The sequence below is a fragment of the Mesoplodon mirus genome, assembly GCF_964341445.2.
Source record: "Mesoplodon mirus genome assembly, chromosome: 8".
In the NCBI taxonomy this organism is placed as follows: domain Eukaryota; kingdom Metazoa; phylum Chordata; class Mammalia; order Artiodactyla; family Ziphiidae; genus Mesoplodon; species Mesoplodon mirus.
In genome coordinates this window covers 15,937,945-15,965,341 of record NC_138984.1, presented here as the reverse complement: position 1 = coordinate 15,965,341, position 27,397 = coordinate 15,937,945, and the positions used below count along the sequence as shown (strand labels likewise).

Below are 27,397 nucleotides of genomic sequence, written 5' to 3'. Positions count from 1 at the left end.
CCATGTCCCCTGCATTGGCAGGCAGACTCTCAAGCACTGCGCCACCAGGGAAGCCCCCAGAATCCATCTTTATGGATAGTTTATCTTTTTTTCAGTGGGCTACGATGAATATTAACCTTTTTAAAGCATATGGTTCAGTGGTTTTAGTATATTCACAAAGTTGTGCAACCATCACCAGCGTCTACCTCCAGAACATTTGCATCTCCCTAAAAAGAAACCCCATATTTACCAGCACTCACTCCCCTTCCCCTACCCCGCCATCCCGCCCTAGACAACCACTAACCTACTTTCCATCTCTGTGGATTTTCCTGTTCCGAACACTTCATATAAATGGAGTCATACAATGTTTGTCCTTTTCTTGTTTGGCTTCTTTCACTTAGCACACTGTTTTCAAAGTTCATCCTTGTAGCATGTATCAGTACTTTTTTTTTTATTTTTTTATTTTATTTTATTTTTATTTTTGCTTTATAACAAATTTAATCAGTTATACATATACATATGTTTCCATATCCCCTCCCTTTTGCATCTCAGTACTTTTTTTCGTTTTTTTTGTTTGTTTGTTTGTTTTTTTTTTTTGCGGTATGCGGGCCTCTCACTGTTGTGGCCTCTCCCGTTGCGGAGCACAGGCTCCGGATGCGCAGGCCCAGCGGCCATGGCTCACGGGCCCAGCCGCTCCGCGGCATATGGGATCCTCCCAGACCGGGGCACGAACCCGTATCCCCTGCATCGGCAGGCGGACTCTCAACCACTGCGCCACCAGGGAGGCCCTGTTTTTTTTGTTTGTTTGTTTTCTGCGGTACGCGGGCCTCTCACTGTTGTGGCCTCTCCCGCTGTGGAGCACAGGCTCCGGACGCGCAGGCTCAGCGGCCATGGCTCACGGGCCCAGCCGCTCCGCGGCATGTGGGATCTTCCCGGACCGGGGCACGAACCCGTGTCCCCTGCATCAGCAGGCGGACTCTCAACCACTGCGCCACCAGGGAAGCCCCCGGGAAGCCCGGGAAGCCCCCGGGAAGCCCCCGGGAAGCCCCCAGAATCCATCTTTATGTCTAGTTTATCTTTTTTTCAGTGGGCTACGATGAATATTAACCTTTTTAAAGCATATGGTTCAGTGGTTTTAGTATATTCACAAAGTTGTGCAACCATCACCAGCGTTTACCTCCAGAACATTTGCATCTCCCTAAAAAGAAACCCCATATTTACCAGCACTCACTCCCCTTCCCCTAACCCCCATCCCACCCTAGACAACCACTAATCTACTTTCCATCTCTGTGGATTTGCCTGTTCCGAACACTTCATATAAATGGAGTCATACAATGTTTGTCCTTTTCTGGTTTGGCTTCTTTCACTTAGCACACTGTTTTCAAAGTTCATCCTTGTAGCATGTATCAGTACTTTTTTTTGTTGTTTTTTTGTTTGTTTGTTTTCTGCGGTACGCGGGCCTCTCACTGTTGTGGCCTCTCCCGCTGCGGAGCACAGGCTCCAGACGCGCAGGCTCAGTGGCCATGGCTCACGGGCCCAGCCGCTCCGCGGCATGTGGGATCTTCCTGGACCGGGGCACGAACCCGTGTCTCCTGCATCGGCAGGCGGACTCTCAACCACTGCGCCACCAGGGAAGGCCAGTACTTCGTTTTTTAAGGTCAAATAATATTTCACTGTAGGGATATACCCCATTTTGTTTATGCATTCATCGGTTGATGAACATTTGGGTTGTTTAAACTTCAGGGCTATTGTGAAGGATAATGTTAAGAATGTTATATCCATGTACAAGTTTCTGTGAGGACATATATTTTCAGTGTTCTTGAGTATGTACCTAAGAGTGAGATAGTTTGGTGTCTGATCTTTCTTCATCCAAATTATCATGTTAGTAACCTGAGAGCAAGGGGAATGAGCTTAATTTGGACAGATGAAGAAACGGGATGGGTAGAGAAGCTGTGGTCTTTGCGTTACATCTCATTGTTCTCTAGAATGATGAAACTAATTCCTGACTTTTTAAAAACAAATCCACGGATAGACTATAAATCCGAGTCATTCACCGTGTTTCTGTCCCATGAGACCTGAGGGATACCTTACCTCCCTGTTAGCTAATCGCTTGCACTGTGATTTCCCCATGGTGAAGTGGGCTGAGGGTGTAGCCAGAGGGAAGAAAGATGTTAGAGTTTAGCATAATTTGTGTGTTTGCGGCGGGGGCGGGGTGGCGGGTGTAATTTGAAAAGAGCCTCTCGGTGCTCCCTTCTTTTTGCAGAGGATTCAGCTTTGATTATAATAACAGTGGAGCCTTCACACGATGGGATGGGGATGCTTTGGGAGGCGGACAGAGGCGGCAGTGGGGGCAGGCAGCAGTCTCAGAGCGTAAACAATAAATGTATGGCTGTTCTCTAAAATCCCGTGGCTGCTTTACTAGTAATGTTATTTCAAGGACCTTCTGTTTCCTAAACTATCTAGGTTTTATTTATCCAGGCGTGAAGACTAAATTCTGTTCATCAGAGCTGTGTTAGACACAGAAAAATTGTCATTTTGGATTGTAATAACTAGGGAGGCCCACCACATTAAGAGAAAAGGCACAGTTTTCTCTGCTGGCCCCAAAGAGCCCAAGCATCAAGGACAGATCCCCAGATTGGAAATTCTTCTAACTTGTGAAGACACATTTCATTTTGACAGAATTGGTTCTCTAGAAAAGCCTTTTGTCTGCATGGGGTCAACAGTAGACAATCCAGAGAACTGGATTTTCTTTCCACCTATACGTTAATTAGGGAAGAAGTAAGCAAGTAGGCTAATTCCTCATCCTGAAACGCTACGGGGCCCCTGCACCATCAGCACCATGCAGGGGACCCAGCTAGGTTGCTGAGGCGTTAATGAGCCATAATTGCTTCCTGCCTTGCCTCCCCGTGGATTTTCGCTTTTACACATAGGCCTTCGGGGCCTCAGCCCAAAGGAGCTTGATGGATGATGGAACTTAATTTGGTCCCTTTGGGTAGAAGGGCCTTTCAACAATACAGAGCAAAGTCCTCCGTTGAGGGCAAGCCATACTGAGTTAATCATTATACTCTTTTACTGTGAACTAAATGGAGAAGTAGTTCTCTTCTGCCACAGTACTCTTTTTAATAGACTTTACTTTTAGAGTAGTTTTAGGTTCACAGCAAAATTGAGCAGGAAGTATAGAGAGTTCCTGTATACCCCCCGCACCCACACATGCATCCTGTCCACCAGAGTGGGACATTTGTTACAACTGAGGATCCTACACTGGCACCCAAAGTCCTTAGTTTACATTAGAGTTCATTCTTGGTGTTGTACATTCCATAGGTTTGGACAAATGTGTAATGATGTGTATTCACCATTAGAGTATCATACAGAATAGTGTTAATGCCCTAAAAATTCTCTGTGCACCACTTACCCATGTCCCCACCCCCCGGCAATCACTGATCTTTTTACCATCTCCATAGTTTGCTTTTATCAAAATGTCATATAGATGAATTCATACAGTATGTAGCCTTTCCACATTGGTTTCTTTCACTTGGTAATATGCGTTTAAGATTCTTCCATGTCTTTTCATGGCTTGAAAGCTCATTTCTTTTAGTGCTATGAAGGTGACTGTCTGATCCAGGAAACAGGCGCTTACCAGATACTGAATCTGCCAGTGCCTTGATCTTGCACTTCATCCTCCGGAACTGAGAGAAATAAATTCCTGTTTATAAGCCACCCAGTCTGTGGTTGGTTGTTATAGCAGCCCAAGCTGGCTAAGACAACAGCTTTTTAAGATGTGACTGACATGCAGTAAACTTTAAAGCGTATGATGCAATAATTTTTAGTATATTCACAAAGTTTACACATATTTAAAATGTACAACTTGGCACATTTTGATATATATACATACCCCTAAAATTATCACCATAATTAAGACAGACATAATTAAAACATAGTTAAGACATAATTAAAACTTCATTACCCAGAAGTTTCCTCATGCCCATTTGTAATTTCTTTCCTTCCTTTTTGGCCACCACTGATCGGCTTTCTATCCTATAGAGTCATTTCTATTTCCAAGAATTTTATATAAACAAAATCATAGAGTATGTACTTTTGTTTGTTTTTGTCCTGGCTTCTTCATTCAGCATAATTATTTTAAGATCCATCTATGTTGTAGCATGATATCTATAGTTTATTTTTTTGTTTTTGCTGCGAAGTATTCAGTTGTATGATTATACCACAATTTGTTTATCTATTCACCTGTTGATGGAAATTGGGTTGTTGCCGGTTTGGGGCCATTACAAAGAAGCTGCCATCAATGGTCATATACAAATCTTTGCGTGACTTACGCTTTCACTCTTTGAGGGTAAATACCTAGGATTGGCATGGCTGGGTCATATGGAAATCATATGTTTTAACTTTTTAAGAAACTGCCAAACTGCTTTTCCAAAGTGGTTGTATCATTTTGCACCTGCTCCAGGGCTGTGTGAGGGTTCCAGTTACTCCCCATATCCTCCCAACACCTAGTACGGTCAGTTCCTTTCATCTCAGCCATTCTAACTGATGTGTAATGGTGTGCTCCACAATTCAAACTCTGCTGGTCCTAACTGCCTCGGAGGTCCCTCTATATACCACCCGCCCAACATCCCTTCTCTAAGTCTTTGCTCATGCTATTCTTGCGAAGTGGATGCTTCTCTATCCACCCCTCGTCTTAAACAATCTTCTTTTAACATTCCACCTCAGTGCTCCTGGTGTCTTGGGTTGAGCCAAAGTCTGTCTCTACATATATACATACCCATGTAATTCTGTGTATAATTTTTTTCCAAAGCATATTTGCATTATGAGAGATGCTCTGTGTGATTGTTTTCCCCACTCAAGGTTGGAGACCTAATACAGGGCTGGGCACATCGTAGGTTTGCTGTAATGAATGCAAACTGACAGAGACAGGACTTGTCACCCTGTGAGTGGTACTCTTTCCCTACAACCTGAAAAACATAGCTCCACTTTCTCTGGTTTGAAGAGCTCTGTCGTGACAGTGATTGCTATTTTGAAACTTATTGATCAGAAACAGTGTGTTGCTATGGGAACACTTTTAAATAAAATGAACAATGGTCCTCATTCTTAAAAACATCCTTCAGATATAGAAGGCAAAAGATAAATGAAGTCGAAGAAACTCATGGACTTCAAGGAAATTAAATTTTGTCTGAGTGAGGGTCACACAGTCTGTCTTCACTCTATGATTTTAACGTTTCCTGTCTGAAGATTCTGTGTATTTTTGAGTGAACTAGAGTTAGTCATAATGCCTGTAATATTCTTTTTGATGTTGATGAGTGGGGAAGGGGCAGGGTTGAGAAACATTTCTATCCTAGCATCTTCTGAGAAATTCTTAGTAGTCAACAACATCTGCAAGTTTTCCAACTCCCCAGAAAATAGTCGGTCTGATGTGGTTTTTATAGGTTCACAGGAGGGAGAGGCAGAAACATAAAAGAGTAAGCTGGTTTCCAAAACAGTAGTTTCTGGTAATAAGGGGATGGTAAAGAGGTTAAGTTTCAAAGTCTGATTAGAAATCGCAGCTATGGAATTTGGAGTGATTGTCACTGAGGCTTTAAAGCCTGTGGATTTGGCCTGCTGTGCACAGACAGTGGTTCTTGATTTTTAACCCAGAGCAAAGTGGCCGCAGAGCACAAAAACATATGCAGCGTCTTCTGGGGGATGCTGAGTGTGCTGGGCTAATGTTCAGAATTCACCGGCAACTAGATGAGTTAAAAGAAAGCACCACAATGTGGGAAACTCTAAAGCAATCTGGCTGACTAATCAAAAGTATTTTGAAATAGTCCTTCATAGCGGGTTTTGTTCCAAAGCCAAGTAACTCCATCCATCACAAGCTAAATAAAGCCCTAGTAAGATCAATGCGATCATGGTAAGATGAGGAGGTTTATAATTAAAGCCCATGACAAAGTGACCTGTGCAAGAATACAGTGTAAAGCCGGCCGTGCTTCTCAAATTCTCATGTGCACATGAGCCACCCGGGAGTCTTGTGAAAATGAGGGTTCCAGTTCCGTAGGTACAGGCTGGGGCCTGAGGTTCTGCATCTTAAAACAGCTCTCATGTGGTGTGGATGCTGCCTGTCCTCAGACCACACTTTGGGTTGCAAATGCAGAGACTTAAGTGAATGGGTTGCTTCTCCCTCTTTTATAACAGATCACGGAAATGTCCTGTGAAGCTCTCTGACAAAGTAAATAAGTCTATTGTTAACAGTCCTATTCATCTCAGGAGGGTATGGAAATCAATTCTGATACCTGTGTTGTACTTTAAGGGAAAAAGAGAAAGGGATTTTTTCATTAATGGCATCATGGAAAAAAAAATCAATTAAAAAACTTCCAGATTGAGTTGTGTTTATTTTAGGGTTGAAAATAGTCAAGCAATTTATTGTATGATGCTCTCAATTACTGAAAAAAGTTAAACTATATCCAGTATATTGCCTACATATATCAGGAGTAACAGTGGCATTCAAAAACTTTTAAGCCAGAAGTTCCAGAAGTCACTTTTTTGGTTAAAACTTGAAAAGAAGTGCTGTCTGATTTGAGTATTAGATTCTTTGCCCAGGACCATCCCGAAGGTATTACCGTGGTAGTTTAAGGCACATATTTTTTGAAGCGAAACTCTCTGGATTTGAATCCGTTAAGTCTTGCCACTTACTAACTATGTACAACGGTTTACCCCTCTGTAAAATGGGTCTGCATTCTACAGGTATTATTGGATTAAGTGAGTTAATATTTGTAATGTTCTTAGACCAGTGCTTGGCACACATACCAGCTATACAAATGTTAAATATATGACCAAAATAAGTAAGACATGTGTTAGTGTCATATCTTAGTTGCCCAGTGAGCCTCTGGAATCCAGAAGGGCTGTTTCTCTTTTTTCTTTTTTGTTTAGAAATTTATTTATTTATGTATTTATTTATTTATTTGCTGTGATGGATCTTTGTTGCTGTGCCCGGACCTTCCCTGGTTGCAGAGAGCAGGGGCTTCCCTTTGTTGCGGTGCGCGGGCCTCTCATAGTGGCTTCTCTTGTTGCGGAGCACGGGCTCCAGGCACGCAGGCTTCAGTAGTTGTGGCTCGTGGGCTCTAGAGCGCAGGCTCAGTAGTTGTGGAGCACAGGCTTAGTTGCTCCGCAGCATGTGGTATCTTCCCGGACCAGGGCTCGAATCCGTGTCCCCTGCATTGGCAGGCGGATTCTTAACCACTGCACCACCAGGGAAGTCCCGGCCTGTTTCTCTTTTAAACAACTAAAATGTCTCCCTACAAGACTTCCCCATAGGCCGCTAGGTCAGAGAGAAAGGTGATTTCAGCCAACCAACAGGAAACCTCAAAATAAATTCATAGAACCTAGGAGTTTATTTATTTTGCTCATTTGGTTAGACTTACCTCCATCCTTTGGTTTGGCAGTTGGTGATGTATATTGGCCAGGTGGCCAAGGATGTCTTGAAGTGGCCCCGCCCCTTCTCCCCTCCTGTTGTGAAACTGGAGAAGAGAGTGATTGCTGAGTATGGGATGCCGTCCACCCACGCCATGGCAGCCACGGCCATCTCCTTCACCCTCCTCATCTCTACCACGGACAGATACCAGGTAAGGCGCACACTCCCCTTCCTCCCGTGTAACACCATCCGTACGACGAGGCAGCAGAGAGTTTCCCTTCAGGATTTTCTTTTTCTGAAGGACTTTGAAGTTTATGAAATAAAGATGGGGAACAAAAATGTATTGAGCAGTCAGTGACAATTTCTTTATAAATGAAGTGGCCATATGATTTAGTACCCAAAGCAGGTTGTGCCCGAGAGTGAAAGGGGACACCATTAATAATGACAACAGGGGCTTCCCTGGTAGCGCAGTGGTTGAGAGTCCGCCTGCCAATGCAGGGGACACGGGTTCGAGCCCTGGTCTGGGAGGATCCCACATGCCACGGAGCAACTTGGCCCGTGAGCCACAACTACTGAGCCTGCGCATCTGGAGCTTGTGCTCCGCAACAAGAGAGGCCACGATAATGAGAGGCCCGCGCACCGCGATGAAGAGCGGCCCCTGCTTGCCACAACTAGAGAAAGCCCTCGCACAGAAACGAAGACCCAACACAGCAAAAATAAATAAATTAATTTAAAAAAATAATAATGACAACAGCACCACAGACATAACCAGGGTGTGTGGCATCCCGCTTCCGAAAGCATTTTCACCCTGAGCTGCCCGACCAGATGGCACTTGAATAGGTGCTCTCATCCTCTGTTTGCAAGAGACTCGAGGGGTTTATGATCCTAGTAAATGATCCTCCAGGGCTGAGATGATTTCACCAAATCCTCCAGCTACATGTCCCAGGGCCCAGGGTGAAATAGTCTGTTCCCAAATTAGCCCCCAAAGATGTCTCTGCCTTTTTCGGGGGCTCAACCGTTAGAAATAATCATTCCATACTTTCTAGAAAGCTGTCTAAATGACAGGAGATTAATAAATGTTGAAAAGAGAAGAATTTCACTTAATATCTGCTTAAATGCCAATTATAGTAAGACCTTTTAAAAGTTATATTATTACTGCAATGAAGATTTATTTTTCCTTTCTGAGAACTCTTGCTCTAATTTTGTGCTTAATTTCAGAAATTTTACCTTTTACCCGTTGGAAAATTTAGATTTCATTAACTCTAGCAGTCTTGTATGTAAATGACAGTATTGCTTCTCCTGTCCCTCTACACCAGAAACCCAGGGATGTTCCATGTTCCAGGTTGTACAGAAATGGGGTGTCAGGGCTTCCCTGGTGGCGCAGTGGTTGAGAGTCCACCTGCCGATGCAGGGGACGCGGGTTCGTGCCCCGGTCCGGGAAGATCCCACATGCCGCGGAGCGGCTGGGCCCGTGAGCCGTGGCCGCTGAGCCTGCGCGTCCGGAGCCTGTGCTCCGCAACGGGAGAGGCCACAACAGTGAGAGGCCCGCGTACCACACACACACAAAAAAAGAAATGGGGTGTCAGCCTGATGTGACTGGAAGAGGATAAGATTAGTGTCAGGTCCTGGCTCTACCTGGTCCTCTACCTGGTCACCTGGGGTCAGATCTCAGTTTCCTAAATGGGAAAGGGACAAGTATAGTATTATATCCAACTAGGTATAATCTTTTTTTGTAACTTAAATATCATGCCAGGATCAAACAATGTCTGAGCTGCCCCGTACTATCGGAATTAATTGAATGCAGACTGCTGAGCTATGTCATATCCCGTGCCATCTGCCCCAGAAGGACATAGTGGGCCCAACACTGACCCCCATCAGGCTGCTGTCAGCATCCAGAGAAGCCTGTGAACATGCTTCTCTTAGGAAAAAAGCAACGAGTGGCTCTGACTGTAGGAAAGCAACAACAATCATTTATATGCTATTTTAAGGCCACCTGAATCTTCTTAAAAATGTCTTACAGCTTATGTGATGAAACGGTTTTCTTTTCCTTTCTTTTTTCTTTTTCTTTTTATTTTTTTGGCCACACCGCTCGGCATGTGGGATCTTAATTCCCCAACCAGGGATCAAACCTGTGCCCCCTGCAGTGGAAGTGCGGAGTCTTAATCACTGTACCGCCAGGGAAGTCCCACAATAGTTTTCTTAAGGCCTGAGTTGTTATGCACTTCTTTCCTATTTAACTTTTAATAATAAATATATTCAGCTTTTGGGGTTATTTACTCATGAGTAGCTCTAAAAATGGGTTTATTTATATAAATATGTGTTCAGGCGAATACCAACCTCTAAATTCTGAATGCATTAACTCATTAATTTTCAACACTTTTTCAATTAAAATCAGAGACCCAGTTAATGATAAATCTTAAGAAAAGATGCACAACCCTGTGTTATTATACTCAGATGTTGCATTGGAAAGAACATGCTGGGCTTGTACTCAGAAGATGTGGCTTCTGGTTCGGACTGTGTCACTACTGGCTGTGTGACCTTGGGCAAGTCATTGCACATCTCTGAGCCCCGGCTCCTGTTGTGAGGGGTGATGGATGGGCAAGCATCTTTGTGCTAAAGTTCAGTACTAATGCAACTTATTATCAAGGTTAAGGGTTTCCTCATTTGTGGACTGGGCTAGTAATAGAACCTATTTCATACGGTTGTGTGAAGATACATGAGATAGTGACCATAAATCACTTCACATAATACAGACAGTTCTCTATCGTCTTTATCCTTAAGACCACAGACGTTAGTACTTGAAGCAACTGGATTATAGCTCTGTGTCTAGCTCATAAGCAGAATATTTGTGTGTTCTTTTTTTTTTTTTTTTTTGCGGTACGCGGGCCTCTCACTATTGTGGCCTCTCTTGTTGCGGAGCACAGGCTCCGGACGCGCAGGCTCAGCGGCCATGGCTCACGGGCCCAGCCGCTCTGCGGCACGTGGGATCCTCCCGGACCGGGACACGAACTCGCGTCCCCTGCATCGGCAGGTGGACTCTCAACCACTGCGCCACCAGGGAAGCCCTTGTGTGTTCTTTATATGACTCGTCGTTAGCCAGATTCCTCCAGCTGTTTGCATTACTCACGAGCAAATGTCAAGATTCAGTGAAGTCTAGACTCTTGCCTTGACATCTGTACAGAAATATGCCCAGTCTTAACATGCAGCCATTGTTCCCAGGCTTCCTCAAGAAGCTGATTGTCGCCAAGCTTTATCATCACAGCACATGATGGGGAAGTAGCTAGTTGGACTTCCAAATTACAGAACTGTCTATCTACCTTGCCTCTTGGAAATACTGTATATTTCATAAGTTTTCATCTAAAAATAGGTAGAAATAAAACATTATTTACTCCATTAAAACTTGTAGCACAATAGCTAAGGTCAAGTTTTCTGCTGTGTCTTATTTGCATGTCAATATGTTGTGAGACTTCCTTCCAGAACTATATTCCTAGGCACCTTCCCCTTCTCTTTCCTTAGTTTTCCCGTTTTTCAAGTGATTTTCGATCATCAGACTGCTGGCCTAAGGAATATGAGATTGAGACTAGGTGTTACGGGATCAGAAATCCTGTTCCCTTCCACAGCATCAAATTGTATGTGTCTGAACCTGACCTAATGTCCTTGTTTTCTCTTCTCCCCCTGCAGTATCCCTTTGTTTTGGGACTGATGATGGCTGTGGTGTTTTCCACGTTGGTGAGTCTCAGCAGACTTTACACTGGGATGCACACAGTACTGGTAAGCCTTTGTGGGCAGGTCTTGGGGTGATTATCTGAATAGGAGTGTGGCTAGTATGTGTTTATTAAGTTATTTGCATATGTAATTATATTTCCCATCAGGCCAATGAATTAAGGAATTATTATCATATGGCACATGTATAATAATAGTAATGAATCATTAAGATGATCTGAAGGAGGCTGAACTGGGCTAGACCCTCATGACTTTGAAGATTGGCTAGAATGGTAACAAAGATTCAGGTAGTTTGTTTACATGCTGGTTCACTGATGATGCAACACGAGGTGCAGAAAAACACCCAGGGTCAGGGATGTGAGTGATGGATGAAGTTCTCCACTTGGTCCTCGAAGATGTGGGTGTGAAATTTGGGGGTCTCAGCTGCCCTTGCAGGGTAGGAGTCCCACCAGGTCAAAAGAGCCCAAAATCATGAGCTTGCTTCCTTCCATACTGGGTTTGCATTTAAAGAGCTGTCCATGTTTTTACCGTATTAGGAATTTTTTTCAGGGCTTCCATAGTTAGCACAGTTAAAATTACTCAGTTCTATTTCCTAGTGTTGCAGCCAGCTACCTTGGAGTTCCAGCGCATAATGCTGGCCATGGTTTACCAAGGCCACTATTTATCATCATAATTGCTGCAAGAAAGTTTTCTTTAAAAAGGACTAGGTCCTTGCTCATTGTGTTACTCTTCATGTGAAGCTGAAAAATTATGTTAGCAAAAGACCTCAGAGGGAACTTCCCTGGTGGTGCAGTGGTTGAGAGTCCGCCTGCCGATGCAGGGGATACGGGTTTGTGCCCCGGTCCGGGAAGATCCCACATGCCGCGGAGCGGCTGGGCCCGTGAGCCATGGCCGCTGAGCCTGCGCGTCCGGAGCCTGTGCTCCGCAACGGGAGAGGCCACAACAGTGAGAGGCCCGCGTACCGTAAAAAAAAAAAAAACAAAAAACAAAACAAAAAAAAACAGACCTCAGAGGGAAAGGCCGGCCTTCACTGGCCCTCTTGTTTCTCTTCCTGGTACCCTGATGTTGGTCATCCTGGGAAAGGTGGGGGGAGGTGTGGAATGGCAGAAGCCGCAGAGGTGAGGTGAACAGATTTAGGGAGAGAGTTTGTCGAAATGGACAGAAGAAAACAGGGAGGAAGTAAACCCGGAGAAAGACGTTTGTGGCTGCATGAGATTCAGGGAGCAACATCATGCTTTCCTCTTAAGAAAAAAACAAATTAGGGCTTCCCTGGTGGCGCGGTGGTTGAGAGTCTGCCTGCCGATGCAAGGGACACAGGTTCATGCCCCGGTCTGGGAAGATCCCACATGCTGCGGAGCGGCTGGGCCCGTGAGCCATGGCCGCTGGGCCTGTGCGTCCGGAGCCTGTGCTCCACAACGGGAGAGGCCACAACAGTGAGAGGCCCATGTACCGCAAAACAAAACAAAAACAAATTATAACTCCAAGGAAAGCGGGGACGTGAGTGGAGTCAGGGCTGGACCCAGGGTGAGGCAAGTCAGGCAGGAAATTGAAGGGATGCCAAACAACTCCAAAATCAAAAGAAATGATTTTCACATGACACTTAAAAAATCAAAATCAATGCAGAAACTTTCCATGATGAACAAAATATCGCAGCCTGCAGTAAAGTCCTGCATTTGTGTGACGTTGCTGGTTTTGCCCTACCCTGATCCTGGAGTGCTGCCCGGTGCAAGGGGGCCCAGATTTTGAAAATACGACGGGAGCAGTTAGGGGTCAGCCTTATTATCTACCTACCAAGACACGTCCCTGCTGTTCCCGTCCCCTTGCACAGTGTGTCTCATGGCTTCTAAGACTTAAGGGGAAAGGGGAAAGAGCATTCTCAATTTGCTACACCGCTGCTCCTCATTATAAAGGGTTCTCTCCAAATACGTCCACAGACTTAAATATGGAATGAAGCAGAACCCTCTCGGGTGTTTGAGTATTTCTTTTATCTGGGGCTACTTTTTAATTTCCATTGGTTTTAATAAAAAGCGATCTTAGGAACTCAGGTTAAAATTAAAACCAAAGTAAACATGAGAATGTGGAGCTGCAGACATGAATAGAGGGCACAGAAAACCCACCTCAATAAAAATCCAGCTACGTGTCTGTCTTTAGTTTTAAAAGTGGGTTAGGGGGTAGGGAAGCACAGATTTGTGGGGAAGATCGTTTAGACCTCTCTTTGAGATGCAAGGAATGGGTCCCACCACTCATTTTGGAGCATCCGTTCCAAAAAAAAACTGGAACAAGGGGCAGTAGCAACTATGCCTCCCACCCCCATCCTGCTCCACCATTGCCGTGCAGGACTCCTTCACACGTATAATTTTGTCTCATAAAGACCTGAGACCCTGGACTTCCCTGATGGTCTAGTGGTTAAGACTCCACGCTTCTAAAGCAGGGGTGTGGGTTCGATCCCTGGTCAGGGAACTAAGATCCCACATGCTGCACAGCATGGCCAAAAACAAAAACAAATTAAAAAAAATTTTTTTAACAAATTAAAAAAAAAAAAATTTAAAAGAAAAACAACAAATTAAAAAAATTTATTTTTTAATTAAAAAAAAAAATTAAAAAAAAAAAAAAAAGATCTGAAACCCTGACTCAGGCCCAGGTCTGAGTCAGGCTCCAGAGCCAAAGACATGGCCCAGGGTAGAATGGTACATAATTTCTAGTAGCAAAGGGGAATGGTTCCTTTTAATAGAAAGATGGAGTTGAATTATGGATTGGTTGTCTTTATTTAGCAGCAACTTAATAAGCTTCTGCAGGGTGACAGGCTTGGAGCTACATCTAGAAGATACTGAGGTAAACAAAACCTACCTCACCCTCCCAGGTGTCCAAATCTATTCATGGAGACAGATGTATGAGCTACTAATTGCTGGCTATGATAAGAATTATAATTAGCATGGAACAGCTGGATCAGGCCAACTGAGGTGGCGTGCCTCTCCTCTGGACTCTTCACATTCTCTAGGGACTGCCATACACTGGTGGTTCTCAACCTTGGCTACACATTCAAATCCCATGGAAAACTTTAAAGAAAATATTTGGGGATGTTTGGACATCTGCGATCATAGCAGCAGCATTATTCACAGTAGCCAAAATGTAGAAGCAACCCAAGTGTCCATTGATGGATGAATGGATAAATAACATGTGATAGATACACACAGTGGAATATTACTCAACCTTGAAAAGGAAGGAAATTCTGACACACACTAGAGCATGGAAGAAACGTGAAGACATCACGCTAGGTGAAATAAACCAATCACCAAAGACAAATACTCTATGATTTTGCTTATATTCATAAAGACAGACAATAGAAGGTGGTTCCCAGAACCTGAGGGGAGGGGGAATGAGGAGTTATCATTTAACGGGTACAGAGTTTCAGTTTGGGAAGATGAAAAAGTTCTGGAGGTGGACAGTGGTGATGTTGTCCAACAATGTAAATGTACCTAATACCACTGAACTGTACACTTTAAAACGGTTAAGATGGTAAATTTTATGCTATGTGGGGTTTTTACCACAATAAAAGATACAGTCCTAAGCATTGGTGTTTTTTCAAAGTTCCTCAGTTGATTTCAGTGTGCAGCCAGGGTTGAGAGCCATCTATTAGACTGTCCCTTAGAGCTGGGCCAGGGCACAAACCTGGACAAAAGAAGAGTTGGAAGGAAAGTGGGGACAGGTGCTGTATAGGCAGCCACTGTGTTCACAGCGTGAATGGCTCTAATTGCACCCAGCTGGGAGGCTCACAGCACACTGAGTCATTCAGGTGGCTGCCAGCTTCATATAAATGGTTCTCCGTGCATAAAGAGGAAGAACAGTTCACAGAGAAGCAGTCATTTGCTTATCTCGCCTGTTAAGAAATCTCTCTTGTCAAAGGTGAGTGGTTTGCTGTGAGATCAGCCTTCTGGACAGGCTCTGGCTGACTCCTGGGCACATCTGAGTGAAGCATGGGGAGACATTGAACCGGCACGTGGTGTCACCATCCGGCCAAACCAGCTCTGGCATTGCTTCTATCTACCAGGACGCCCAAGGGAGAAACCTGGGCACTGTGCTAAGCTCTTCTCTTCCCACACCCATCAGTCAGGGAGTCATCAAGTCAAATTAGTTCTGACTCTTAAAGATGTCTTAAAGCTTTTCTTACACCACTGCCAGGATACTATTTCCAAATCTGATGATGCTCTTCCATGCATGGAAACGTTTCTCCATCTCCTGAGGAACAACACAGGTAGCCCCAACTGGGGCCTTTGGGGGAATCGACCTTTGAGAGAAGTCAGCACTGTTTATGGCAAAACATGGAAATAAAACACAGGGGCCCTGATGACATTCTTGTACCATACCTGGGGCCACACTACCTCTAGGCTGGCTGTTCCTTTTTGCCCAAGCTGATTTTTATTGAAATTGTGTTTCCCATAGTAAAAAGCATCCTAACCAATGATTTACAGAAATAATTTTTTGGTGTATAATTTCATGTTCTCTTGGTTTGAAAAGTAAGCCAATTACAGCCAGCTGAAGGGGCAGGGGAGAGGGTAGAATGGCCTGGAAAGGTGGGGTAGCCCGTGGGATCCAACACAGATGGGGCCGAACAACTAAGCTTCGTACGTGTCTTCCTCTCCCTGCAGAGTGCCACGGTGCACAGAACGCAGATCCTAACAACTTCTCTCTCAGATCCAGACCTTCACTCTCAGAGATGAAACTTTGATTGGACTGGGCGTTACCCTTGGGCATGGGAGCCTGACAGGGAGGCAGGGTTGCAGAGCAGAGACAGGGCCCCAGAAGCCACCCCTGTGGGCTGCAAAGGCAGTGCCCAAAGAACAGGAACTGGAAAAACAACCCAGTAAGTAAGTTCACCATGATTGAGAATGCCCAAACTCAAGTGTTTACCTTGTGCATGAGTCAGGATGCCTTGAATGCAAATAACAGAAACCAGCACAAACTTGTTGAAGCTGGAAAGGAAATACACTGTTTTTTGGGTTTTTTTTTTCTTTTTTTGGCGGTACACGGGCCTCTCACTGTTGTGGCCTCTCCCGTTGTGGAGCACAGGCTCCGGACACGCAGGCTCAGCGGCCATGGCTCACGGGCCCAGCCGCTCTGCGGCACGTGGGATCCTCCCGGACCAGGGCACGAACCCGTGTCCCCTGCATCGTCAGGCGGACTCTCAACCACTGCGCCACCAGGGAAGCCCATACACTGGTTTTTATAACCACACTGTAGGAAGGGCAGAGGTGCAGGTGGCCACTGGGAGTGTGGGACTCTGGGTCTAGATCTCTATTGCAAGTCTCCGCCACTCTTTCCCTAGGTTCTTTCTTTTCTTTTCTTTTCTTTTCTTTTCTTCATGGCTGTGTTGGGTCTTAGTTGCGGCGCGCGGGCTTCTCATTGTCATGGCTTCTCTTGTTGCGGAGCACGGGCTGTAGGCATGCAGGCTTCAGTAGTTGTGGCACGTGGCCTCAGTAGTTGTGGCTTGCGGGCTCTAGAGCTCAGGCTCAATAGTTGTGGCGCCTGGGCTTAGTTGCCCTGCGGCAAGTGGGATCTTCCCAGGCCAGGGCTTGAACCCGTGTCCCTTGCATTGGCAGGCAGATTCTTAACCACTGTGCCACCAGGGAAGCCCCCTCGGTCATTTCTATATCTCTCTACATGGTGGATCCATCCTCTTGGGCTGCCCTCTCTCTGATGCTAGACCCAAGGCTTAAATTCTTTCTGCGTTACTCCTGAGAATATTCTAGTGGAGACTTTCATTGGCCTGGCCTGGATTATGAGTCTCTTGCTGTACCAAACACTGTCCAAGGGGTTGCAGGGGATTGTGATTGGACGAGCTGGGCCAGAAGCCAGCCTTTGTGAACAGGGGCTGATTGGCAGTGACGGTTAGGGTTAGTACTGGCGTGTGAGAGGGCCTCTTCTCCAAAATAAAATGCATCTGTTGCCAGAAGACGGCAGGCAAAGCACCAGTGACATACTTTGTGCATTGACATCATTGCATTTTCCTACTGTTTGAAAGACTCAAAAATGGGGCGTTATGTTTGTGGGGAAAGGAGGACTAGAGAAAATCAAGAAGGCTGATCGTACTGTGTTTGTGAAACCTGAAATAACTCAACTTATACGGAATTGATTTTAAGTCTTTTAACTGATAACGCAATCATCCCTAATATATGAGCAGTAAAATTAGCCAGAATTATTGTTGTTGTTAGGTTAGTGAATAGTTCCGTTATTTTAAACTTGAGTTAGCTGAGATGCTGTTCTATTTTATTGTCCCTAAATTGCTTGATCTGTGAATAATTATATAGATATTAGGTTTTATTTGCTTACTCATTTTTTCCCCCTAAATATTGCTTTAGTTTTGGTTGGAGTTGGAGAATGTTGAAAAGGTTTCTCAAATATTCAATTATCTGCAGACCATACAAAACTATGTTCTGGCTTTGGACTAGAGCATTTTGGGTGTGTTTTTTCAAGTTCTTTGAAACTACTTTAAAAAAAAAAAACTTACTTCAAACTGCCTTACTTAACATAGAGAGAAAGCGAATTGTAATATAAATTACACCCTACAAAGATCTACTTTGTTATACCCTGTTGGGTGAGTTAGTTACTGAGATAAAAAGGGAATTTGGTTGTGCTTCTAGGCATCAGTCACCACAATATTATACACATTCTTTTCTCTTTACCTTGGAGAGAAATATTTTTACCCTTTCATTAAAATAGAGGATTATTTCTGGATTCAAAAGTCATAAGTACTCACGGTAGAACACTCTTGCCCTCTTGTTTTTAAAGTTGTTGTTGTGTGTGTGTGTTTAAGACAAAATAAATTGCCATTAATCAAACCACCGCACGAGGAGTTCAGACAGCCATTTGTTAGGACGATACAAAGGGAGACTGAAGGCACTTTATGCTTCTATATTAATTGAACCAAAATTAGGACTTTGCACAGTTTCCAGCAAGAACTGCTCATGGTTTGTATTCCTAACAACAAACATAGGCAAATTAATTTTTTATCTCCTTTCTCAGTGCCGTCTAAAAAGCCACAGTTGGGGTAACTTTTTCCACCTGTTGTGTAAGTGTGAGGTGCATCGACTACTGGAAATGCCCTAAATCTAGGACGGGGAGCTGGACTGAGCCTTGAGTACAGCCCACAGAAGATACACAAAGATAGAAGTTGGTCAAAGCACCAGAATGACGCAGAGTTCACAGGTCCCTAGGGGCAGTGGGCCAAGCCCTAAAGGGCTGAAGCAGGCACAGTCTGGTCCTGGGCCAGTTTGCCTCAGACCAGAAGCTACTTATATGTCCTTCCTCCTGCAGTTGTTGGCCTCTAACATTCTGTGGCCTGGAGCCTCAGAAGCTGCTCCAGTAGGATGTGTTGTCAGGCCTGCCAGAGTGTGACAACCAACAGTTAGTCTGATGGGGGAGGGGAGCCAATGTCTGGGCAGCCTAGCCAAATGGACTAGGCCTGCAGCTACAGAGATGGTCCCTTGAGGCTGAGTTGGGCAGGTGAGGTGGTGATGGGGAAGCAGGTAGTTTACCTCAGTGAGAATGACACCAAAGTACCTGTACAGCCCAGATTGCTGAAGAGGGAGCTCAGGTAAATACTTAAGGTCTAGAGTGTATTGAGAATGCATTCACTTTTCCCAACTACTCATGAAAAACAAGCACATTCAGATACAGAGTACAGATTTGAGATGCAGCACTACCATGGGTTGTATTTGTGTTCTACATGAGTCCCATTTACTACTAAAATAAGAGTAAGGGATCAGATTAAACCTTCTGTAGAAGCCAGTCTCCATTTTTCTTTCTTTTCCTAGGTTATTGCTTTTTGGATCATATAGTGTGTTACAGTCTCATTGAAGGGTGAAGTTTTTCTGTAAGCTTATAATCGTGTGCCTCTTTTTTTTTTTTTTTTAAAGAAAATTAAATGTATTTCTCACACCAGAAACCAGAGTGGTCCAGACTGGTGGGTCAGTTGGGGATCTGGCTTCTTTCCATCTTGTAATTGTATGCCTCTCTTAATGGAAAAAGCACTGTCTTCAAAATTTGTTTGTGAAATCAACGTTTGTAAAATGAATCATACCTTCCCATTTATTTACATGATTTTTTAAAAAAAATTCTTTGGCCCCTTGGGGAAATTTATACACAAATTTCTGCCATAAATTCTCACTGTTGCTGTGACATTCCTGAAAATATTGGCATGCACTGGCACTTTATTTTCATTTCAGCTCTCTAAGTCATTACTACTTTGTCCTACTAGTGGAACAAAGAGAAAGGGATATGAAATGCTTTGCCATGATTCAACTAACCACTGAAACCAGAGAATAAAACTGTATTTCTGAACCAAATCCAATCATAGGAAGAAAATTCAATCTAGTTTCATAAACTATTCACCTTCTTCAGAAGGCAGATGAACCCCTTAGAAAAGAAGAATCCTGCATATTTAATATCAGTAGTTCAAAGCCATGAAGGCAGAAGCAAACCCAACGTGCTGGGGTGAAGTGACTTTTTGTCTGCCTCAGCCAGGAAGCCTCCTATATTCTTCATGCTGTTTTTCCAAACAAACACTTGGAAAAATTAATATAAGTGAATATTTATGTAAACATAAAATAGAGAAAGACCTTTCTAGGCATGATATTAAATGTGATAACTCACAAAAGAAAAGATTAGAAGAGCTGATTACATCCATTTTTTAAAAGCTTCTGTATATAAAAAAATATATATTAAGCGACAGGCAAAGGATTAATATAATAAAGCAAAAGCCCAGCATACAAACAGACAGGAACAGGCAGTTCCCGAAAGAAAAAATAAAAATGTCCAATAAATATAAGGAGCCAATTCCACCTGTATTTACAGGGATATAAAAAAAGTCATAAAACAAGTACAAATAAAAATGAGATGTCATTTTAAAATTTTTGCCTGTGAGATGGGTAAAAAATTAAAAGACGATGTTGATAAGGGATTGAGTAATGGGATATTCTCCTAAGGGACTTTTTCATGTAATATGTATCAAAAGCAGTAAAATGTATGATGCCTACTGTTTGACCCAGGAATTCTTTGAGAATTTCTCCTGAAGAACAACTGAACAAATACATACATTTGAATAAGGTTAGAGTGTTATTTAAAACAGTAAAACATGGAAAACAACTAAATGTGCAACAATAAGGAACTGCCAGATTGAATTAATTGTATATCAGGATATGGAACAATATTCAGCTGTTGAACATTATGTAATTAAATATTTATTGATAATAGCAGTTTTGTTTATAACGTCTAAAAATTGGAAACAGTGCAGGTGCCTTTCAACCGGTAAACTGATTAACAGACCTTGGTATATCCACACGATGGATTATACTCCACAATAATGAGGAACAAACTACTGTTTCATGTAATATGTTGGATGGTCCTGTCTTGTTTTTTCTTATAAGTTTATTGAGATATTATTGATATAGAACATATGTAAGTTTAAGGTGTATAATATGATAATTAGGTATACATATATATTGCAGAATGGTAACCACAAAAAAGTTAATTAACACCCCTAGCCCCTCACATAATTACCTTTTTTTTTTTTTTTGGTGGTGATAACATTTAAGATCTACTCTCTTACAACTTTCAATTGTATAATACAGTATAATACAGTTTGTTAATTATAGACATGATGCTGTTCATTAGATTCCCCAGAACTTATTCACCTTATAGCTAGAAGTTTGTACCCTTTGATCAACATCTCCCCATTATCCCCACCTCCCAGCCTCAGGCAACCACCATTCTACTATTTCTATGAGTTTGGCTTTTTTAGATTTCACTTATAAGTGAGATCATATAGTATTTGTCTTTCTCTGTCTGACTTATTTCACTTAGCATAAATGCCTGTAAGGTCCATCAGTGTTGCTGAAAAAGGCAGGCTTTCCTTCTTTATTATATATATATTTTATATATATCCATATATATATGATGTTCTCTTTTGAATTATGCTAAGTGAAAGAAGCCAGAATCAAAAGGCTACATATTATATGATTAATTTATATTATGTCAGGAAAAGGCAAAATTGTGGTGATGGAGAAAATATCAGTGGTTGCCTGGAGTTACGGTGGTGGCAAGGCTTGCCTGGAAAGGACCAGCGAAAGAGTTTTGGGGGTGATGATGCCATTGTTCCATATCCTGATGGTCGTGGTTGTTACCTAAGTCTATATATTTGTCGAAACTCATAAAACTGTAAATGAAAACAACGAATTTTAGTGTATGTAAATTTAAATATTAAATTATACGCTTAAATATAAGAAAAGGCAGAGGGGTCTGGGGAGAGGGAGAGAAATACAACTTGTAGAAAAATAAAGGCTAAAAAGACCCCAATTTTTTTTTTTTTTTTTTTTGTGGTACGCGGGCCTCTCACTGTTGTGACCTCTCCTGTTGCGGAGCACAGGCTCTGGACACGCAGGCTCAGCGGCCATGGCCCACGGGCCCAGCCGCTCCGCGGCATGTGGGATCTTCCCGGACTGGGGCACCAACCCGTGCCCCCTGCATCAGCAGGCGGACTCTCAACCACTGCGCCACCAGGGAAGCCCAAGGCTCCAATTTTAAGGAAAAAAAAAAAACTGTAACACAAAAATCTGCTCCAATATATCACTGAGTGAGAAAAGCAGGGTATTTCTCTCTGGTGCATTTTGCACAACGCTCCTGAAAACAGCTGTCCCATGAGATTCCCTGGTGAAAATAAAAGGATTCCTTAAGCAGTCTGTGACAAGGGTTCTGCCCCTCCTCAACCTAATACACAGTAGTATATAAAGGTTCTTAAACATTTGAAATAAAAGAAACCAGTATAATGTTGCTCACCCAAGGTTCTATCCCATTTAACCCAGTCCAGGAAATTCTGAGTGCTTACTTTAAAACGCACTGTAGGTCTCTGGCCAACTCTTTATTATTCCCTTGGAGATTTCTGAATTTCAAATTGTTTTCTTTTTCCTGCTTTGTATGTTTCTGGACTCCTCCCTAGCAACTATTGATGGATGCTTGATAAATGCTAATTAAACAACAGAATTTTATTTAAAAACAACAAGAGCCCAAGATTCTACATTAGAGTAGGAAATAGAATCAACTCTAGGTATGTTAAGCAAAGTGGAATTTAATACAGGAAATATGGTGCTTACAGAATGTTGGAAGGGCTTGATGAGCAGGGAGAGCCCACTGCTCTCCCTGTCACCCAGAAGTCGAAGTGCTGCTTGCGACTTGTCACCACCGTGCTCACGGTCTTCCCCTCTGGGCACTCACCAACCAAATGAGCAGATGCTAGACTGGAGCCTCTGTGACCTGACTTTGCCTCTAGAAAACCAGGAGCTGGATTCCCCAACCTATTGCTGCAACTCACCTTCCTGTGATGTTGCAGGATCCCAGGAACAGCAGGAGGAAGGTAGCCTCCACCTCTTTTCCACTTTCCAAATTCTGCAAGAATGCATCTAAATGGTGGAACCTGATTTCCAGAGGAGCCAAGGGAATGTAGTTTTTTATCTTTCCCACATCTCAAGTTCAGGGGGAGGCAGGAATGGACACAGGGTGCTAGTTGAAAATTTACATTGTGCTTTGGGATCCCTTTTCCCATTGTCATCTGGTTTCTTCTAAGCACACTGTGGGAAACTCTGCTTAGGATAATTTCCTAGAAGTGAGCATCCTAGGGAAAGCTATGACATTTTACCAGCAGAAAAAGCAAGAATGTGAATTTCCTGACATTTGTTTCTTTTAACATTAAATACAAATATTTCTATTCCAGTAGATAAAAGGACACTTGAGAGATTTTCATTCAAAGTCCCTTAGGTCACCTAACATTTTAATGTAGAAATATCACTTTCATATCAGTAAGAGCAGGCTATAATATAAGCGTATGATTGGTTATATTCATGTCTGTCTTCCCATTAGATTGTGAGTGCCTTGAGGCTAAGAATCTTATTTTCTTCACCTTTGTTTGCCCCAGAGTTCCCAACAGAGTGTCTGACAGTAAGTTCACAGTAAATGTGGAGTGGATTGTAATGGATATCATCTGTTATCTGTTCATAAATCAGTCTTTTTTATTTCTTTGTACTTTATTGAGTCAGATTTGACAAGATTCAGCCATTAGTCTGAATATTGCATTCACTATAGGAGACCAGGCAAGATCACATGTCTAATGTTCTTTTTCAGCATTATTTTGTTTTGCCTATAAGAATAAACTTGTGAAAAATTTAATAGAAAGTGGCATGCAAAAGTAAATACTGCTCAGGCACGGATGCTCCATTTTGGAGCTTCTAGAACTCCCAGAGTTGAATGTGGCAGGTGTCTTGACATGTAAAAAGGGACCCTGGAACAGTGGTCTGCAGCGTGAAGCTTTGAGGCTCTTTGAGGGACCAGTTCTTAGGAGAAGAGTATCTGAAGACATGCTGCTTCAGTGTTTCACACATTTCATTTTATAAATGTGTTGCTGATGTAGCCAGGGATGGAGAGGAAATTCTTCAGTTCCTAATGGACCTGAGAATTTTATAAATAGAAAACCTGCTCCCTAGTTCTTGGGTATAGGTGTATAAGTCGTACCTAGAGGATAAGGAGAGATCAGTAAGCACGCCCAAGGAATCACCACCCAGGTTACTGTAAATATAGCATTACCAGTACCTCAGAAGTCCTCGTGCCCTTTACTCTGCATCTCCCCCAAAGTACCCACTCCCCAGGTCTCTGACACCATACATTAGTTGAACTTCGCATAAATGGAATTATACCGTATATTTTCTTCAGCCCTGGGCTTCTCTTACTATTTTGTTTGTCATATTCACCCATATTGTATGTCGCTTTAGTTCATTAATTTTTATTCTTGTATAGTATTAAATCATAGAACTATACCACATTTTACTTGTCTCTTTTATTACTGATGGATATTTGTGTTGTTTCCAGTTTGAGGCTATTATGAATGATGCAAAACTTTCTTTAATGTGCCTTTTAGAGCACATATGTGTGTTTTACTGTTGAATATGAATGTAGAAGTGAAATTGCTGGATCATAAGGTATGTTCAGTCTTCAGATGTCCAGTTGTGTTTTGTAGAATTGTACCAGTTTATGCTCCTACCAGTAGTATATGAGATTTCCAGGTCTCCACATCCTTGCCAGCCCTTGCTAACGTTAGTCATTTTCATTTTAGCCATTCTAGTGGGTGTGTAGTAGTATCTCTGTGTGCTTTTATTTTGATTTCTCTGATGAATAATGGCATTCAGCCCCTTTTCATGTTTACTGATCACCTCTTTGGTGAGGTGCCTGTTTATCTTTGACCATTTTTTTATTGGATTGTCTTTGTCTTCTCTTTACTGATTTATTGGTGAGTCACTGGTCAGATGTATGTATTGAGAATTTCTTTCCCCATTTTCTGCCTTGCCTTTTTATTCTATTGGTGGTATCTTTAAGTGAACAGAAGTTCTTAATTTTAACATACTCCAGTTATCAATCTTTACCTGTGTTTATAACTTATTGTGTCCTGTTTAAGGTATTTTTGCCTACCAGAAGGTTGTGAAGATATTCTCTTAGTTTGAAAAGTTTTATTATTTTGCTTGACTTATTTAGATCTACAATCTACTTGGAGTTGATTTTGTGATCCACTTTTATTCTATAGGAATACCTAATATACTCAGCATTATTTATTGAAAATTTAGATAGTCTTTTTTCCACCAACTGAAATAACAACTTTGTCATAAATCAAGTGACTATACACTCTTTATATATATTAATATGTACATACAGTCTCTATTCTTTTCCATTAGTTTACTGGTCTATCTTCATGCCAATAACACTCTCTTATTTATTGTAGGTTTGTAATAAGTCTTTTTTTTTTAAACATCTTTATTGGAGTATAATTGATTTACAATGTGCTATTTCTGCTGTATAGCAAAGTGGATCAGCTATACACATACATATATTCCCATATCCCTTCCCTCTTGAGTCTCCCTCCCACCCTCCCTATCCCACCCCTCTAGGTGGTCACAAAGCACTGAGCTGATCTCCCTGTGTTATGCGGCTGCTTCCCACTAGCTATCTATTTTACATTTGGTAGTGTATATATGTCCATGCCACTCTCTCACTTCGTCCCAGCTTACCCTTCCCTCTCCCCGTGTCTTCAAGTCCATTCTCTATGTCTGTGTCTTTATTCTTGTCCTGCCCCTAGGTTCATCAGAACCTTTTTTTTTTTTTTTTTTAGATTCCATATATATGTGTTAGCATATGGTATTTGTTTTTCTCTTTCTGACTTACTTCACTCTGTATGACAGACTCTAGGTCCATCCACCTCACTACAGATAGTTCAATTTCATTTCTTTTTATGGCTGAGTAATATTCCATTGTATGTATGTGCCACATCTTCTTAATCCATTCATCTGTCGATGGACACTTAGGTTGCTTCTATGTCCTGACTACTGTAAACAGAGCTGCAGTGAACATTGTGGTACATGTCTTGTTTTGAATTAAGGTTTTCTCAGGGTATATGCCCAGTAATGGGATTCCTGGGTCATATGGTAGTTCTATTTTTAGTTTTTTAAGGAACCTCCATACTGTTCTCCATAGTGGCTGTATCATTTTACATTCCCTCTTGTGATAAGTCTTGATGTCAGCTAGTAAAAGTCCTCCAACTTTGCTCTTCAAAGCTATTTTTGCTATTCTTGGCCCTTTGGATTTCCCTACGAATTTTGGAATCAGCTTGTCATTTTCTCCAATGATAGACTTTTTTTTAAAATTAATTTATTTTATTTTTATTTATTTTTGGCCGCATTGGGTCTTCATTGCTGTGCGCGGGTTTTCTCTAGTTGAGGCGAGCAGGGGCTACTCTTCGTTGCGGGTTTCTCATTACGGTGGCTTCTCTTGTTGCAGAGCATGGGCTTCAGTAGTTGTGGCTCGAGGGCTCTAGAACGCAGGCTCAGTAGTTGTAGCACACAGGCTTAGTTGCTCTGCAGCATGTGAGATCTTCTCCACGGACCAGGGCTCGAACCCGTGTCCCCTGCATTGGCAGGTGGATTCTTAACCACTGTGCCACCAGGGAAGCCCCAATGCTAGACTTTTTATTGGGATTATATTGACTCTATAGATCAACTTGGGAAAATTGGCATCTTTTGCAATATTGAGGTTTTCAATTCATTGGCATAGTACATTCCTCTACTTAGATCTTTAGTTATCTCAGTAATGTTTTAGTTTACTGTGTAGAGGTATTGCGTATAATATATTAGATTTATTCCTAGGTGTTGGTAGGCTTGTTGCTAAAAATTGCATTTGTTTCATTTTCTAATTATTCTATTTCTAATTAGCCCATATACATAAATACAATTGATTTTTTTTTTTTTTTTTCCGGTACGCGGGTCTCTCACTGTTGTGGGCTCTCCCGTTGTGGAGCACAGGCTCCGGACGCGCAGGCTCAGCGGCCATGGCTCACGGGCCCAGCCTCTCCGTGGCATGTGGGATCTTCCCGGACTGGGGCATGAACCCATGTCCCCTGAATCGGCAGGCGGACTCTCAACCACTGTGCCACCAGGGAAGCCCAATACAATTGATTTTTATACATTGACATATCCAGTGATTTTAGAATATCCAGTTATTAATTCCATTAATTGCTTGTATATTCTTTTGGATTTTCTTTTTTGTTGTTGTTGCGGTACGCGGGCCTCTCACTGTTGGGGCCTCTCCCGTTGCGGAGCACAGGCTCCGGACGCGCAGGCTCAGCAGCCATGGCTCATGGGCCCAGCCGCTTCGCGGCACGTGTGATCTTCCCAGACCGGGGCACGAACCCGCGTCCCCTGCATTGGTAGGCAGACTCTCAACCACTGCGCCACCAGGGAAGCCCTGGATTTTCTACTTAACACAGTTATGCAATTGGTGAACAATGCCAAATTTACTCCTTCCCCAATATTTATTTCCCTTGTTTGCCTCATCCCATGGGCTTAGATCTCCATTATGATACTGAATAGAAATGATGATGTGGTCATCCTTGTTTCTAAACTCAGGGAGAAAGTGTTTTATATTTCATCCTTAAGGATGACGTTAACTGTAGATTTTTTTTGTTGGTACCATTTATCAGCATTAGAAAGTTTACTTTTATTCCTAATTTGCTATGAGTTTTGGGTTTTTTTTTTATCCTAAATGGTATTGAATTTTATTAAATGATTTTTTGCATCTCTTGAGATGATCTTATGATTTTTCTTCTTTATTTTATTAATGTTATGATTTATTCTGATTGATTTTTGATTATTACACTAACTTTGCATTTCTGGAATAAACTCAACTTGGTCATTATATATTACCTTTTTTTAT

At 42.5% G+C, this 27,397-nt stretch overlaps 1 protein-coding gene across 1 annotated transcript in view; it reads left to right on the top strand.

Moving 5' to 3' along the window:
- The window catches only part of SGPP2 (sphingosine-1-phosphate phosphatase 2), a gene marked incomplete at both ends in the record, with an annotated part of 127,440 nt that overhangs the window by 76,942 nt on the left and 23,101 nt on the right, over window positions 1-27,397 (top strand). The window contains 2 exons of the mRNA XM_082631298.1: window positions 7,410-7,589; window positions 11,060-11,149. Of these exons, the coding sequence (XP_082487424.1) occupies window positions 7,410-7,589; window positions 11,060-11,149 (270 nt within the window). The remainder of the gene's footprint in view (window positions 1-7,409; window positions 7,590-11,059; window positions 11,150-27,397) is intronic.